This window comes from Uranotaenia lowii, chromosome 3 (genome assembly GCF_029784155.1).
Source record: "Uranotaenia lowii strain MFRU-FL chromosome 3, ASM2978415v1, whole genome shotgun sequence".
Classification (NCBI taxonomy): domain Eukaryota; kingdom Metazoa; phylum Arthropoda; class Insecta; order Diptera; family Culicidae; genus Uranotaenia; species Uranotaenia lowii.
The window spans coordinates 86,926,803-86,943,030 of NC_073693.1; the positions used below are offsets into that span (position 1 = coordinate 86,926,803).

The following is a 16,228-nucleotide window of genomic DNA, read 5'->3' on the forward strand; positions in this document are numbered from 1 at the left end:
CATCTGGTGGTCCAGTCAACAAAACAAAAACTGGTTCAAAATGAACGTTGGAAATTTTACCCAAGTTTTGTGGGTTAGCTTGCACGTCTGTTCACTGTGGTAGCCCCCCTCACCTCAAGTGAGAGTGCTTCCAACTACTGTACCTGTACCTGAACCATTCTTAGCCTCTAAAACCTCCGATGACAAAAATTTACGTCAATTGAATCACCTGTTTTCAAGTGATGCTACAAAAACCAGAGTTAGTCGTTAGTTGTTTTTTCTTAAATTTTGTACAATAATGTTTTTCTTGCGAAATCTAGTTTTGAAACCATTTTTATTAGAACCATATTAAACTAATACGAACTACATCAAATTTTGTGTTTATTTCTAGTGAGAGCACCCTGTTTTGAAAGAAGGGAAGTACACAATTTAAAAAATTCCCATAAAAACTGTCTTTTTTTTAATTACATATTATTTTTTAATAACTTTGTATGAGAGCCCCCGTTTCAAAAACTAGAGCAGTCATTCTGCTATAAATATCAACTTCTTGAATCAAAGGATACTTATGAACCAATTTTTTATCACATTCGACGGAAAATTGTAAGTTTGAATCAAATAATAAAATTAATTCGTATGGGAGCCCTCCTTTTTTAAGTTGAAGGTTCTTTACACTATTATACAAACCTTTGGCCAAAAAATCTTCCGAGACCACATTTCACGTCGTTCTGGGTACCTTTTTAAACGTGATATTGTTACAAAAAAACCTTCATTTTTATATATAAGTAAAGAAAAATAAAGCAAAATTCGGACATCGAATTATATTTCTGTCTTTAAGCTTCCGTTTCAAATGTATTCAAGTTTTGCTTCCGTTCTAGAATGCAATGCACAAAACTTATCAAACAATTTGCTAACAGTAAATTATAGACATAAAAGCCTTGCCAGGCTCTCGCAAACGCTCTCCGTTAAAGCATTTCACCATCCTCGTGCGAAAGCAGCTGGAAAATAGTTGTTTGTAAGCAAACCGGAAATAAATTATGATATGCGGAATGAAGAACCGGGAGCTGAACTCTATTTGACTAATAACGGCGAACAAAACGAAACAGTATGACTAAAGTTGCACCGGTTGTTGCTACAAGGAATTCCTTCGTCTTTCTCCGAGAAACACCGTCTAAGAATGGCTTGGGAATCTCCACGCGTAAACGGGAATTTTCACACACGCCTCGCACCACCACACAAACACACGTTTAAAAGGGCGCGAAAATTATCCCCGTCTAATTAATTCCGGAGCAAAGGCCGGGCTCACACAAACATTAGGAAGGTGGAAATTTCCCCCGGATATATTGCGTTCGGTGTCGTGTGGAACTTAGAACTTAAGAAGCTAAATGGCCTGGAAAAGTAGCGAAAAGTACCTGGCTGTGGTAAGTTTAAAATAATTTGTAGCTTGGCGTTGGCCAGACTAAACGCGGCTGAACGCCGATCCATCCATTGAGAAGAAAGTGAGAATGGGGTGGGTGTCGATAGGCTTTCTTAGCATTGCTCACGCGTTTTCTTTCGCTTGCGAGCCGCTAATTGATTTGTGAGGAAGGTCGGCAGGAAAATTGCTAGCTACTTGTTGATGAGTGGCAGGTTCCTTTTGGCTTTGATAATGTAGCAATTTATTGAATTTATTTTAATGTAATGGGGAATGTTATGAATAATTCAGGAAATAATAAATCACTTTGAAAAAATTTATTAAATGTTTTGTGCTTGTGTTTTAATTACGTGAACTCGAGGGAAATAAAAACTCGATTACATTTTTGCTTAAGGCAAAGCAAAAGAAGATTCAACAATCTGCGAACCAAGAATTGGTCTATTGGGAAATTTCATCATAATATCGATGATCGATTTTGACATCACGCCCTTAATTGAGAGGTTATTTTTATTACAACACCTCTCAAAAATAAATGAAATTTTCCAGTCATTATTGAATTTTTTATTTTTTGTGGTATAATTCTAAAATCAAATGACAACTAATTTCTAAAGCAACCGCTATGAAATGAGTACTGCAGCTGGAGTTTCAAATTGCAGTACAACGATAACTCAAACTTATTTTCTGAAGCTTGATGTCTAAATTTGTTTTGAAAATATAATATTTCGAATCTGTTCCCACGACCTATGTCATAGAAATATTTTAAGTATCTGAAAAACGTCACATGCCATATTTGGCTCCATTTGTTTGATAAGAGATTTCAATATTTGTGACATAAAATATGAATATAAAGTGCCTATTTCTTTCCGACTCCACCTCTAAAAGGGCGCTTGTTCTTGATTAATGCCGAAAACTGGTAAGGGAGCCCTCCTGTACTTCCCATCTGCTCCGTATTCGAAGGAGATTTTTTGCTTAGCCAAAATCCTCTCATATCAAATTAAGTTCCATAGGTTGATATGTTTTGAAGCTTCACAACGAAATTTATATGAAACCCTTCCCGTTATTCCCTCTCCAAACTGTAAGGGTCTGTTATAAGGTTGCCAGATTTTTTTTTTTTCAGTACGTATCCGGGCTGGACAAATCCGAGCATTTTATAAAAAAAAAACCTGGCCAAATCCGGACAATTAGTTTGCAATTTGACGACCAAAAACCTGGGATGTATCCGGAAAAAAATTTTAAAAACCCAGAAATTACTTAACATAAAAATTAAAAAATATACATTTATTATCGCTCCAAAACTCATGTACACTATTAAGATCGTATTTACACAAGGGCTTTTTCAATCCAATCCGGGCAACCGGGCCGGTCCGGACTGTTCTAAAAATTTGTATTAAATACTCAGCAAACCCGGATAAAACCGGGCAATCTGGCAACCTTAGTCTTTAAAAAGCCTGCCAGATTGTCCGGTTTTAAAGGGGTTTGTCCGGATATTTAATATAAAATTTGGGAAAAGTTCGATCTGGTCCGGTTGCCCGTATTTCATTGGAAAAGCCAGGATTTTGGATTGGTTCATTCTTATTTTCATTCTGAAATCAAGATTTACCCTTCGTTTCATAAAGTAACAAATTTGCAACAATTAATGTATGGAAAACGTGAAAAATCGTATTTTATTTTAATTTTTTTTCTTGATGTACTCATCATTTTCAACTGTTTAAAATGATTTTTGAGGAAAGATAAAAAATCATGAAATGAAGGGTTAAAAAACAAATTGTATTTTAAATATTTATTAATTAATTTGTCCAAAACGAAATTTAGAGCAAGTTTCCTGAAAATAATCATTAAAAGCTTTTCGGGAGCCTTCAATACGATTTCAAATCTGTTGATAAATTCTTTTTAAAGTTTTTTCTACTACTTTTTTTCTTGATTTTTGATAAGTAATTCCTAGGTTTTGATCAAATTTGCCCGGATATTGCCCTGATTTTGGTCGACAATTTTGGAATTATATGCCCGGATATTGCCAGGTTTTTAGATAAAACAGCCCTGATTTGTCCGGCCTGGATACGTGCTGAAAAAATTCTGTTAAATCAATAGAAACTATGGTTGAACGATGATTACCGGGTCAGCTAGTTTGCTACAGAATGCTTGGAATATTTACTGAAAATCTTTTTTTTTATTTTCATTCCACAGACCGAAAAGCGGCTCCATGTTGCTGTATTCACGAAAAAAGGTTCGCTACCGACGAGACGGCTACTGTTGGAAGAAACGAAAGGATGGCAAAACAACCCGCGAAGATCACATGAAACTGAAAGTTCAAGGCACTGAGGTAAGTTCTTATATTTTCCTAGGAGAACTACTTTTGATGATTTTTTTCCATATTCTCCCAGTGCATTTACGGCTGTTACGTCCACTCGGCGATCCTTCCAACTTTCCATCGACGCTGCTACTGGCTGTTGCAGAATCCGGATATCGTTCTAGTTCACTATCTGAACGTCCCGTATCCGGATGACAACAAGATGGCCGTCATCACCCCGAATCTGGCACTGTGGGGCGAGAAGAAGGAATGGACTAAGGAGGAACTGGTCAGTCAGCTGAAGCCCATGTGTAAGTATTCGATACTAGAGAAGAGATCCGCAAAACCTATCAACTAATGGGACCAGTTTTTCCGGCAGTTTTCAGCGAAGATGAACCGGACGCGCAGAATGAGCTGGAAATCTCAACCGCGGAAACGGTGGAAGCAATCGTCAGTCAGTTGATGGAGAAGCAGAGGATGGCTCGGCAATCGGCCTTGGTCAAACAGTTGGAATGTGGATGCTCGGATGCTAATTGCGTGGACGGAAAGAGTTGTTCCCATCCAATGAGGAGAATCAGTGCGGCCAAATCAAACTCGGCACCGGTGCCGGCAAGCGAACTTGGGAAACGACCCGGGGAAGGGCACTTTGGCTCGACGGCTCCCAATGTACTAATTGGATCAAGGGTAGGTCCAATTTTGTAATGTACATGTTGATTAGCCATAAAACTTAACTGCTGGTCTTGATTATCAAATCAAAGTGTCTTCTTTCGATATAAATCTGTACATCTACTGACTTCTAGGACTCAACAAACCAACCACATAATCTCAATTAATTTTTATTGCTTTCTTCTATTGCCCTCACGCTGACACCTAGATGTACCCCCGATGGATTGACAATCGACGAGCCAGAGAACAACAGCAACAACTGGAAGCATCTCGAGCGGTTTCCAAAGACTCCACTCCGATCCACTTTCAAGTTATCCCTACCTCCAATTCCGGAAACAACAATCCCAATTCAATTAGAGCAATTGCAAGCAATCATCATCCCCACCCCCATCATCAACAGCAGCAGCAACAACATGCCCTACATCAACAACAGCAACAGCAGAATTCTTCATCTCTTCTAGTCAACGGAACCCTTACCCAGCATCTCAACTCGTTGAACGCTTCCGGTGCAAACAATAATTCACAATTAACAACTGGCAGCAATGGTCATCAGCTAACCAATGGACTGGTCCATCATCAGCAGCAGCAGCAACAGCAACACCAACAACGAAGTCATCTGCTCATCACCGGTAATAACTCGTCCGCAACCGCCAATTCTAATCAATTAACCAATGGCCAATCGACGTCGTCGTCAACGAATGGCTCCGGCGATGATGGCATCAATCAACAGCAGCAAAGACCATCTTCAGGGTCTACGGGTCCTGATGGAGGTGCAAGTAATGGTGTAAGAAATCATAATCATATTACGGTTGGCAATGGCGGCAATGCGCCAATGGTCAGCTCCAATGGTGCAACGAACGGGACTCCTTCGCTGGTGCTGAATTTATCACAGGTGAGAAATGTGTGATTTTTAAATTAAGACTCAACGATGACGGTATCAATCATCATTGCGGCAACATACATATATCAGTGACGAAAAAACTGCAATATGCTTGAGACTTGTTTTTTTTAATTCCCTCTAATGGGCGATATAATAAATTATCCTTTTTGAGTTCAGAGTTGTCTGGATATCAAGTTCAACTAAGATCTTACATTTCTTACACTTTCAACTCGGGATTCGATTTTTACCGGCAAATTTCTGTTTGAACCTTTCAGAGCTAATCTTTTTTGAAGTGACATGAATCTACACTAATGATTTTTCTTAGGAAAGCTAATACCATAAGCTTTTGAATGATTCTATTGATGCGAAAAGAGATTAATCTTTATGAAAACATAATTGAAGTACTAATATCAAATATTTCTCAGTTTATTTTTATCTCAGTTCCACTAATAAAGTATACCATGACCATCACTTGTAAATCACTCGGTTCGACGTGTTTACCTCACGTACTTTTTCCATATGTTCATCAGACGATATTCCTCCAAATCTATACACTTAATCTTTTCTTCTGTGATCGGGACGATTTCGTACTGTATTTTCAACAGCTAAAATTACAGGACAATCTCAGGACAGAAAAGTACTTCGGAGCGTGCCCGCGCCGACTGAATAAGGTAGAGAGCGTTCCTAGCTAACGAAAGAGCCGCAGTTCGTTTGTCTCCTAGCAACGGGAAAACCAGGAGAGCCATTTTCGCGCGACGTGTTTCTGTGAGTGGTGCAAGCCGAAAATGCAGCGTTCGTTAGACCAGAACGCGACTAAATTCTGTGTGAAACTCGGTAAATCTGCAACAGAGACGTTTGAATGATCAAGCAGATTACTCAGATGATGCTTTAGCAACACGTGGTGTGTTTCGCTGGCTCCAAGCCTTTTTGGAAGGCCGGGAAGAGGTCTGCGATGATGACCGTGCTGGAAGACCTTCGACACATTGTCGGTGTTTGTCGAAGACGAAGGTCTTCCAGCACGGTCATCATCGCAGACCTCTTTCCGACCTTCCAAAAAGGCTTGGAGCCAGCGAAACACACCACGTCTTGCTAAATAAAGCAACATCTGATTAACCTGCTTGATCATTTCAAACGTCTCTGTCGCAGATTGACCGAGTTTCACACAGAATTTTATCGCGTTCTAGTCTACCGAACGCTGCATTTTTCGGCTTGCACCATTTACCGAAACACGTCGCTCGAAATAGGCTCTCCTGGTTCTCCCGTTGCTAGGAGACAAACAGCGGCTCGTTCTTTAGCTAGGAACGCCCTTTAAATACCCTATCCTGTCGGCGCGGGCACACTCCGAAGTACAGTCGCGGCGGAAAACAGTCAGTCCTATTACTTTCCGGACAAACCCTGTACGTTAGTCCCACAAGCCATACGATATACAAGCCGTGAAAAACCAATGCATGCTACCTTAACGTGATCTTAATAAACCGGAGAAGAATGATTCCACCGTCAAGGAACTTTTGAAAGTCTTATGCATTTTGGATCTCGGTAATTCAAGAATTACCTTTCCCTATGAGTCAAGTGGCAGGGAATGTGCAATACAAGAAACCCCTGCAGAGTATAGTAATTCTCGATGCCTTCGAATCACTAGCACCTGCGTAGGATGTCGTCTACGTCGGAAATCGTCCTAGTCGGAAATATCAGGCGTTGTGGCAGGCGGCACAATAACTCAGTTAAATTTTACAGCATGCACCATCTTCCCCAGACCGGATTGATCATGATTTAAGAAACTCATAAATCTCCTGTATGTGTGACATACAGTTCTCATGTTGTTTAAGAGGTGTTTTGGAGGTACTAGCTCTATGATTTGGATCTAGAGGGCATTTCCAAGGCCATACGTAGCTAAACCTAAGGGTCTGGCCGAGATAAAAGATCTCCCCTGCTGGCGATCCATCAACTGTGGCTAGACTACGCCGCCACGAGCTTCTGGGTCGGCCTCTTCTTCGATGCCTGATTGAATTCCAGTCAAGCGTCTCTCTGCAAATCTTGTTCTCATCGCTTTGCAGCGTGGGCCCAATCCATCCCCATTAATGTTCCTGAATTTCGATTACGCCTTTTTATGACACCGGCGATGTAGTTCCACGTTCGAGATCCAGTTGCAAGACCAATAAGCGCGGATGGTATTCCGCAGGCAGCGGTTCACAAATACTTGCAGTTTCTGCGTCGTTACCGCATATGTGCACCAAGTTTCGCACCCGTACAACAATACGGATTTGACGGTTGAGTTGAAGATTCTTAGTTTCGTTCGCAGAGAGATTTGGCGTGACCGCCAGATGCTTCGGAAATTCGCAAATTGGACCTTATCTGATCCGGGTCTGCCTGATGATGTCTTTTTTGAAACCACTATCAAGCGTTATCTGACTACCAGGATACTAGAAGCACTCCATTTTTTTTCATTTTCTACGGGTTTCCATCGAGTCCAATTCTACCAGCATGCACAACACTCGATACTCCGGCAATTCTGCATGCCATCCAAAGTTACTCAAGGCGTATTTCAGGAACTTCTTTTGAACTCTCTCTAGTCTGTTGATATGAATGGTAAGTATGGACGCCAAACAATACTGGCGTACTCTATTGTGATCCGAACCAATCCAACGTCAATTGATACAATCGTATAGGGATCACTCAACTCGTTTCAAATTCTGCTAACCATGTCAAACATTGATTTAGCCTTCGCTAAAACTTGTTCATTGTGCTTCTTGTCGTTTAGCTCTGAGTCCAACTCAACACCCAAAGTATTGAGGCTAGCCGTGCAACATTAACAACATCGCATTTAGAGCCGTTGACTTTTAATCAGTGTAGAGCATTTTGCAGAGTCGTGCAATCTTTTGGGTGACAAATTGGCAGAAATATCTTCAAATGAATCATCGGCACATATGTACAAGTACGAACACATCAGAGTGCACTTCAGGAATCACGTTCATAACAGTGATGAATAAAAGGGGACCCAAGAGACTCCCTTTGTCCCAACTTGGACACCACTTTTGACCGAGTAAATCCTGGATCTCACGTTCTCCAGCTTTTCGTATTGCGTTCTTTTGTTTAAGTATGAGTGAATCAACTGTAGGCAAGTGCCGCTTATTCTAATTTTGCACAGCGCCGACAGAAGATCGTCTATGTTGATCACATCGAAGGCTTTGGACATGTCGGTGTACAGAGCACCGACTTGTAAACCTTCCATCATCCATTGTGAGACTCTAGAGACAAACTCCGTTAATTTCTTCACGGTTGAGCGTTTTATAAGGAAGCCATGTTGAACATCTAAAATTTTTGTTTCTGTCCACGGGTACATATGGGCAAAGACAATGCTTTCGAAAAGCTTGGGTATAGCTGAAAGGGTTTCTACACTACGATAGTTTTCGACGGAGATCCTAGAACCGCTCTTGTGAATAGGTACTATATGTGAAATTTTCCAGAACTTTGGAAAAAGTCCTGAAAATTTCTGATTGGCATCCGATCTGGTCTTTCAGCCACATCAATCGACCACGAATCCGTATGGATCCGTATCGTACTCGAAAGCTCTTCGTTGGGGTTTTATACCCACCCCCTGATCGTGCCAAAGGCGAGACCTTCGCAGAGTCGTTTTCCCGCGGCCTTTCCGATTGTGTTCTCTTACTGTTCCTGAGGACGACATTCTCATTATTGGCGACTTCAAGCGGTACGGGCTAAAATGGTGTTCCTCCCAGTCCGGTTTTTGTTTGCTGATTCAGCGAGATCTTCATTTACTACGCTTTCCAGTTTGATTCTCGACTCACTCAGCACAGCAACTTTTCGCCAAACTAACAGCGTCGAGAATGGGAATGGCTGCTTGCTTGATCTCTGTTTTGTTAACGATGGATCACACTCTTCCGGTCTATAAAAAATGTGACAGGAAGAATGAAGAAATCCATTTTTCATGTATTGCAAATTTTATTTCTCTAACGAACAATATGGATTCATTCCTAAGCACTCTACTACAACAAACTTATTGACGTTCACACCTTCCGTGCAAGAAAGGATCTCAAACCGACGTAATTTACACCGACTTTTCCCGCGGCTTTTGCCAAGGTAAACCACAAAGTAGTCACAGCCATACTAGATCGTATCGATATTTGCGGCTTTTTACTGGAATGGTTCCAAAGCTGCTTGGTAGGGCGGAAACTTATTTTACGAACCGGTGAATCATTTTCTAATCAATTCGCTGCCTCTTCTGGAGTACCTCAAGGGAGCCACTTAGGACCCATAATATTCCTGCAACGACGTGCTTTTCGATGGACCAAAACTGGTGTATGCCGACGACTTGAAATTGTTTCAACCCATCAACAGCCTCGAAGATGTCAACGTCTTGCAGAGCCAGTTTAACATCTTCGCCGCCTGGTGTGATGTTAAACTGGCTTTCTCTTGAATCGCAGCAAATGCACGGTAATTTCGTTTTCACGAGAGCAACTCCCGCTATTGGCTGATTATTTTCTTGGACATGAGGCAGTTGCACGAGTTGAGCATGTGAAAGGTCTGATCCTGGACAAACGGCTAGATTTCAAGATCCACACAAACTACATCGTTGATAATGCTTCCAGATGCTTCGGTCTTTTATTCCGCATGACTACAGACTTTAAGGATATTTATTGTCTCAAGAGTCTTTACTGCAGCTTGGTTCGACCGTCCCTCGAATATGCCTCGGCTGTATGGTGCCCCTACTACCAAAATGGCTCGAAGCGTATCGAGGCCATCCAGAGGCGTATTTTGCGTTTTGCTCTCCGGAACCTGGACTGACAGACCCGTTCCGACTTCCCAGCTACGAAAATCGCTGTCACCATATCGACATCGTCACGATGCAGGCCCGCCGGACCGCGACACGGACCTCTATTGTCGACGATCTGCTTTTGTCGACAACTGATTGCCTCACACTGTTAGAAGCGCTTGAACTCAGCGTAAGATCTCGAAGCTTTGGGAATCGTGATCTTCAGCTCTTTGCTCCTCTCCGACAGAACAAATACGGAACTAATACAGTGCAAATTGGTGCAATAAGGAAGTTTAACCGCTTCTCCGATCATTTTGATTTTGACTTTTCGAGGGAATTATTCCGAAGAAGAATCATTAGTGCTTTAAAAATAGTATAGTGTGGATTTCGTGTAATTGGTGTTTGTCAAATTTCGCCTCTCTCCGATCATCGATCACCCTCCAGATTTCATTCGACATCCATTCACTTCTTTCCACAGACCTTATCGAGAGTACTATGGCTCGTCGTGATAAAGAAATTCTTGATTTCACACCACTATTCTTCGACTGTTCCGTCTGTCGGTAGTTCCGAGGCTCGGGATTCAAGCTGTTCTACCTATGCCTTTTTCACCTCTGGATTCTCCAACCGGTGGACGTCTTATCGACACCCAGTCACCAGGCTTCAAATGTACAACTGGAAAAAAATGATGCAAAATTAGGAAGCCACTAAAACAGTCGCATTCGCGATTTCCCAATACCGGTCATACCGGTTTGAGAGAAACGTAAAACCGATATTCGGTATCTCTACAACCGAGCTCGACCGCATAAAGTTGTCTTTAAACCGGGTGAGTTTTCTGGGGAAATTGTAACTGTGTAGAGTGTCAAGTATCCTGAAGACCGTGAAATCACATTCATTCAAACACATTCCGGTTGTACACTCTGTTTTTACTTATTCTTACACTCCCGTGCTGCAAGCTTTCGCGGACCGGGTCGTGGCGTTCCGTAGCGTAACGTTAATCCAGTTTTATAATTAGTTGCCCCTCGTCGCAACAGCAATACGTGTGAAGATGCCATCGTTCTGAAACAGTGGTCGATGATCCTTTTAGGGCATGAAACTTGCCTATAGTCTCGGAACCAGCGAAACCATTTCGTTTTATCCCCAAGCCCTAACTAAGATATACGTTTTTTAAGAAACTCAACGGATTCTGCCTTCGAGGTTTAATTAATAGACTCTAACTCACCGAGTTCAAGGAGTTCACGCCATGAACTCCATAGTTTTGAAGTCAATCGACAAAAGGGTAATTAGTGGTTTTGATCATCCTATAGCGTAAATGGCATGCAGAGGACGGACAGTTAAGTTCAGCGCATTGTGATCTGCATTCGGCATTGTTCCAATCATTTTATGGCTGTATATTCGCAATTTTGAGGAAACAAGGGTCAAGGTCAGTGTGACAAACTCTTTCCTGACGATGTTTGCTGGAAGTTCCTTACCCTGATCTTTCTGATGCTGATAGTATGAGAAGAACTGTAATATTTCAACTTATTTTGTTTTTCATTAAAAAATTTAACTGCCTGAGCTTTCTTAATAAAACTTTAAAAAATTTGAATGTTTTATTTGATATTACCACACATTACTGTCGAACGAGATTTAAGCATATCATAATATTTAATAAAATTTCCTTACAGCTTCAAGGAAACCCCGGCAGCCTCTTGATCCTGAACGGGCAGCAACCATCGTTCGTGTGCCACTCGTCGCAACAACAGCACCTACAGCAGCAACAACAACACCAACAGCAACGCAAGGCCGCCCTCCTGGAAAGCAGCAATAGCAGCAGTAGTAGTAGCAATAGCAGCAGCAACAACAGTACAGCCCCTAACAGCAACAGCAGCAGTAGCAGTATCAAGATGGAGAGTTCGCCATCGGATGGTTCCCAACATGGATTGATTCCGAAGCAAGAGGTAATGGATGCTACACCTTCAACGATCGGCACCATTCGGAACAAGTCCTTCGAAAGCATGTTCGGTAGCCAGGGACAGCAGCAACAGCAGCAACAACAGCAGCAGCACGCCCATGACAATCTACCCTTCTTCAACGAAACGTTGGATCTGTCACAGGAAGACATTCAAAAGACGCTTAGCGCAAATATGCCTCTGGGTCATGCTCATGTTGGTGGAGTTGGTTCCAGCGGCCAAGCTGCTGAAACCACTGATGATGCTATGAACGGGGAGATCAATCCAATGGATTTCATTGAAAACTGTGGGGATAATCATGATCCAGTCGATGATGACGTATTTGTCAATTTGGATGCTTTCGACATGTTGGTGGAATTTCCGGAACTGGAACTTGACGCCAAGAGTGGTTTTCTCAACGGGAGTGAGTCGGATACCGAAGCCGGTGGCGATTTGGATGATGATGCGAGCGATTTGAGTCAATTCAAGCTATCGACGGTGAATGGGTTAGAGCGATCCCATCACCACTCGAACGTATCGCACATTACGGATTTCAGTCCCGAGTGGGCTTATCCGGAGGGTGGAGTAAAGGTGCTAGTAACGGGACCGTGGAACTCGAGCTCCTCGTACACGGTGCTGTTCGATTCGTTTCCGGTGCCAACGACGCTGGTGCAGAACGGAGTTCTGCGGTGCTACTGCCCAGGTGAGAACGTATTAAGGCTATTTGTGGGTGCCGATTATTTATGTTTCTTTACATTTACAGCACATGAGGTGGGAGTCGTTACGCTACAGGTAGCGTGTGATGGATATGTGATATCGAATACAGTAAACTTTGAGTACAAATCACCACCCAAGCTGGAGACAAAGTGCGAAGGCAACGGTAACGATATGCTGTATAAATTTAATCTGTTGAACCGTCTGGAATCGATCGATGAGAAGATGCAGATTAAGGTTGAACCTTGTGAATCGGTAGGGTTTCTTTCCTTACTGTCTTCAAAAACATAATTCCTAGTAAATTTTATTCTATTCACAGCCTGAAGACTCTGTTCTTTTCAAACAGAGTAACTTCGAGGAGCGACTTGTGACCTACTGTCAAACGCTGATGGTTAAAATGTGGCGCTCTGTTACCCCAGGATCCTGGCTTGGCAAGCATCGGGGAATGACCCTGCTGCATTTGGCATCGGCTCTGGGTTACGCCAAGCTAGTACGAACTATGCTTACCTGGAAGACCGAAAACTCAAATGTGATTTTGGAAGCCGAAATCGACGCTCTTAGCCAGGATCAGGACGGGTTTACTCCACTGGTGAGTATTTCTGTTCAGATCAAATTTCAACAGCTATGACTAATATTTCCATCGTTCCAGATGTGGGCCTGCTCACGTGGTCATGTCGAAGCTGCTGTTGTCCTGTACAAATGGAACCAGAATGCTCTGAATGTGAAAAACAAATCTCAACAGTGCCCGCTGGAGGTCGCCAAACTGAACGGCTTCATCGAGTTGGTGAACGAGTTGGAGAAACATGAGATCGAAAGACTAAAAAATAAGAAATCTTTTGCACCTACCAGTTCAACGATGCCCACACTTGCATCCATAACTTTGTCATGTACAACTTCTTCCGCTTCCAGTTTATCTGCATCTTCCGCCACTTCAATTTCACCGTCTTCTATATCTTCAACTTTGTCGAATCTTTCTTCCTCGTCCAATTCTTCCATCACAAATACTGCTAGAAGAAACAGCACCAGTAGCAATCAACACAAGAGATCAACCGAATCAGCAAATGACCCCAACAAACAAGTATCTCGTAACGATGACGACCGGAACGATGCGCATCCCTCGAATGTCAGTCCGGAACATAATATAATCAACGATCTGTTCAGCTTCAACGATGCGTTGAATGCAAGCAATGGCGATAGCTGCAGTAACGATCAGTTCGGTTTGTCGTCTTCGTTTAATCCATCGCTGTCGCCGTACAGCGATGTGATGAAATCGTCTGGCAATAATAGCCAGGTGCTGCATTACGCACTGGAAAACAACAACTCGAATCCGATGCTATCGAACGCTCTGTCTCCTAGCTCCGATAGCAATCGTAGCCACGACGGAGTGTTCTTGAGACCAGGGGCAGTGTTTTCGAGGTGAGTTTCCATACTGACTACTGAGTTAAAGTTAGACTTAACTTTTGTTTATTTATAGTGGTCAAAGTCCACCGGGAGCACGACTCTCCAAAAGATCGTCCATCGACAGTGGAATCAATATGGATTCCAGATCTCCACTCAGCAAAACTGGCAAATCTCTGCGGGACATGCAGCGATTGAATAGGTGAGTGTTTTATGCATATTTTTGACTTTGGTAAAAAGAAAGTTGTGAAGGTTTAAAACCTTGGGGGTTTACATTTTTTTAATGGTCTGTAAGATTTGATCAGTTAAATTGGTAAATTCTTACTGATTGCTCAACAAGTCATAAAACGTACCTATAACTTCCTACACAAGCTGATAGTGTGGGAGGAAGTTTTGTATAGGTTTGCACCTATAAGGTTATATTGACAGTTCTGCACGAACACCACCTTAGGAAAAGGCGTCAGCCCAAGCCTCAAAACATGAATACTCCTGATCAATTTTCAAAAAGGAATAAAGGAAAGCTTAGCTATATTTCGACTCCAACAGCAATTTGAATCTAAAATTCAATGAGAGTAGGAGTTTTTTGCATAATTTCATCAGACATTCAGAAGAATACTTGGTATTCGATTATCTGAAAATATTTCTGCATTTTAACTGATTAACATCCACTGTGGATAGTATTCTAGAGGATTTAAAATCAGTCTATCTGAGTGCATCTCAACCTCTCTGAACAAATAGTTCGATAGAGTATAATGAATTCAAATGCTCACAAAATCCAGTCTGCACTCAAATGATTCTGAAGTTTTTTAACTAATGCGAAGCAAACTTAATTGTATTTATTGCATACAATATGGCATCAACTTATCCGGTTGATTGTGATCTATGTTCATTCCTGGATTCGACCTCATGGACATCCGGTCCATGGGGTAATTTTGTGACCCCTGATACGTATTATCCATCTGTTAAAGCGGATACTTAGAGTTCTGTCTTTAAAATTACTCAAAGGCTAGTTGACTGCATGATCTGCCTAAGCGAATCGTAATTAGAAAGCATCCGAAAAGTAGCGCACCTTTGACTACCAGTGTCAAAATCCTTACTTTTGTCTTAAAATATGGACAATCTGTCTGATTCTTTGAATTAGTTACTGCGTGTCAGCATCACCTTCGCCTTAATACTATACGGTTCAAAAATTTCTACTTTTTTGCCCTACCTTAGAGATCAAGATAGAAGGTCATCGAGTACAGATAGTATTCCAAATACTCCCAGTTTTGAAATAGTCTCAGTAAATATAAACCACCATGGTTTGTGTGTGGGTTCGTCCGACTAAAACCACCTTCGACTCCATGCCTGATGTGCCTTTGGTTTCACCCTATGATAATATATTAAGAAATTAACATATTAAGGAAAGGCTGTACTCTTGCACTTTTAAATCGCACCCTTTTAATTTCACTTCCACCAACTTTACCCGGATACAAAAGACCCTGGATTGTTTCTCCGCTTTCTCTTGCTGCAGGAAAGATCATTGCTGAGTACGTTAGATCGTTCAGCTGAGTACATGAGAAGCCTCATTTACAAAGTTCTCAGCGTTCAAAGTTAGACACAGATTCCACCGCTTTTCTAAGCATTCCAGGCAATATGACGAGCTGATAAGCTTGACCGACTATTTAAGGTATTGCCTAAAGCACCCATGCTTCGAAAGGAACTGCGTTGAGCTCCTCATATATTCCCCAATCTGAACGTCGCGGGATTAGCCCATGCTTCAATCTTGCGTTGTTGGCTCCTGGAACTTGGAGCATTGACTCTGCTTCTTGAGCTTTTGCTTTCGTAACACTCCTTATCTTTTGCCAACGCAATGTCGATGGGAATCGTGTCCGTGATGGCATAATCTTCTTCAGATGAGATAAATACACAGGAAAATCACATGGCTATTTCAGTATTAGCCAATTCGCGCTCCGTAATTTGAATCTGTTGGAGGATACCTATATAGCGGAGTTCTAGGAGCTTCTCCGTATCGTTACTTCCACAATGCAGTTGCAGTTCGGTCTAATCCAGACCAAGAAGTCGATCACTTTCAATGCACTCGCACAACAGAATTTGACATTTGACGAAATTTAAGCGCATGCGAACTGTTCAGTCCGACGAGCGGACTGAAAGTATAAAGGAGAGCGCGAGAGAAGAGAGGAGAGTCGTGGGCCAA

The 16,228-nt window shown here is 42.0% G+C and overlaps 1 protein-coding gene across 7 annotated transcripts in view; it reads left to right on the top strand.

Annotated features, from left to right (window-relative positions):
* Window positions 1-16,228, top strand: part of LOC129756408 (uncharacterized) — a 434,792-nt gene that overhangs the window by 398,788 nt on the left and 19,776 nt on the right. For 5 of the 7 annotated variants that reach the window (XM_055753271.1, XM_055753273.1, XM_055753274.1 and 2 more), the window contains 9 exons: window positions 3,575-3,710; window positions 3,772-3,988; window positions 4,045-4,361; window positions 4,552-5,235; window positions 11,656-12,622; window positions 12,683-12,888; window positions 12,953-13,222; window positions 13,283-14,049; window positions 14,108-14,233. In XM_055753271.1, coding sequence (XP_055609246.1) covers window positions 3,575-3,710; window positions 3,772-3,988; window positions 4,045-4,361; window positions 4,552-5,235; window positions 11,656-12,622; window positions 12,683-12,888; window positions 12,953-13,222; window positions 13,283-14,049; window positions 14,108-14,233 — 3,690 coding nt within the window. The remainder of the gene's footprint in view (window positions 1-3,574; window positions 3,711-3,771; window positions 3,989-4,044; window positions 4,362-4,551; window positions 5,236-11,655; window positions 12,623-12,682; window positions 12,889-12,952; window positions 13,223-13,282; window positions 14,050-14,107; window positions 14,234-16,228) is intronic. The other 2 variants (XM_055753272.1, XM_055753279.1) reach the window with 1 other exon arrangement.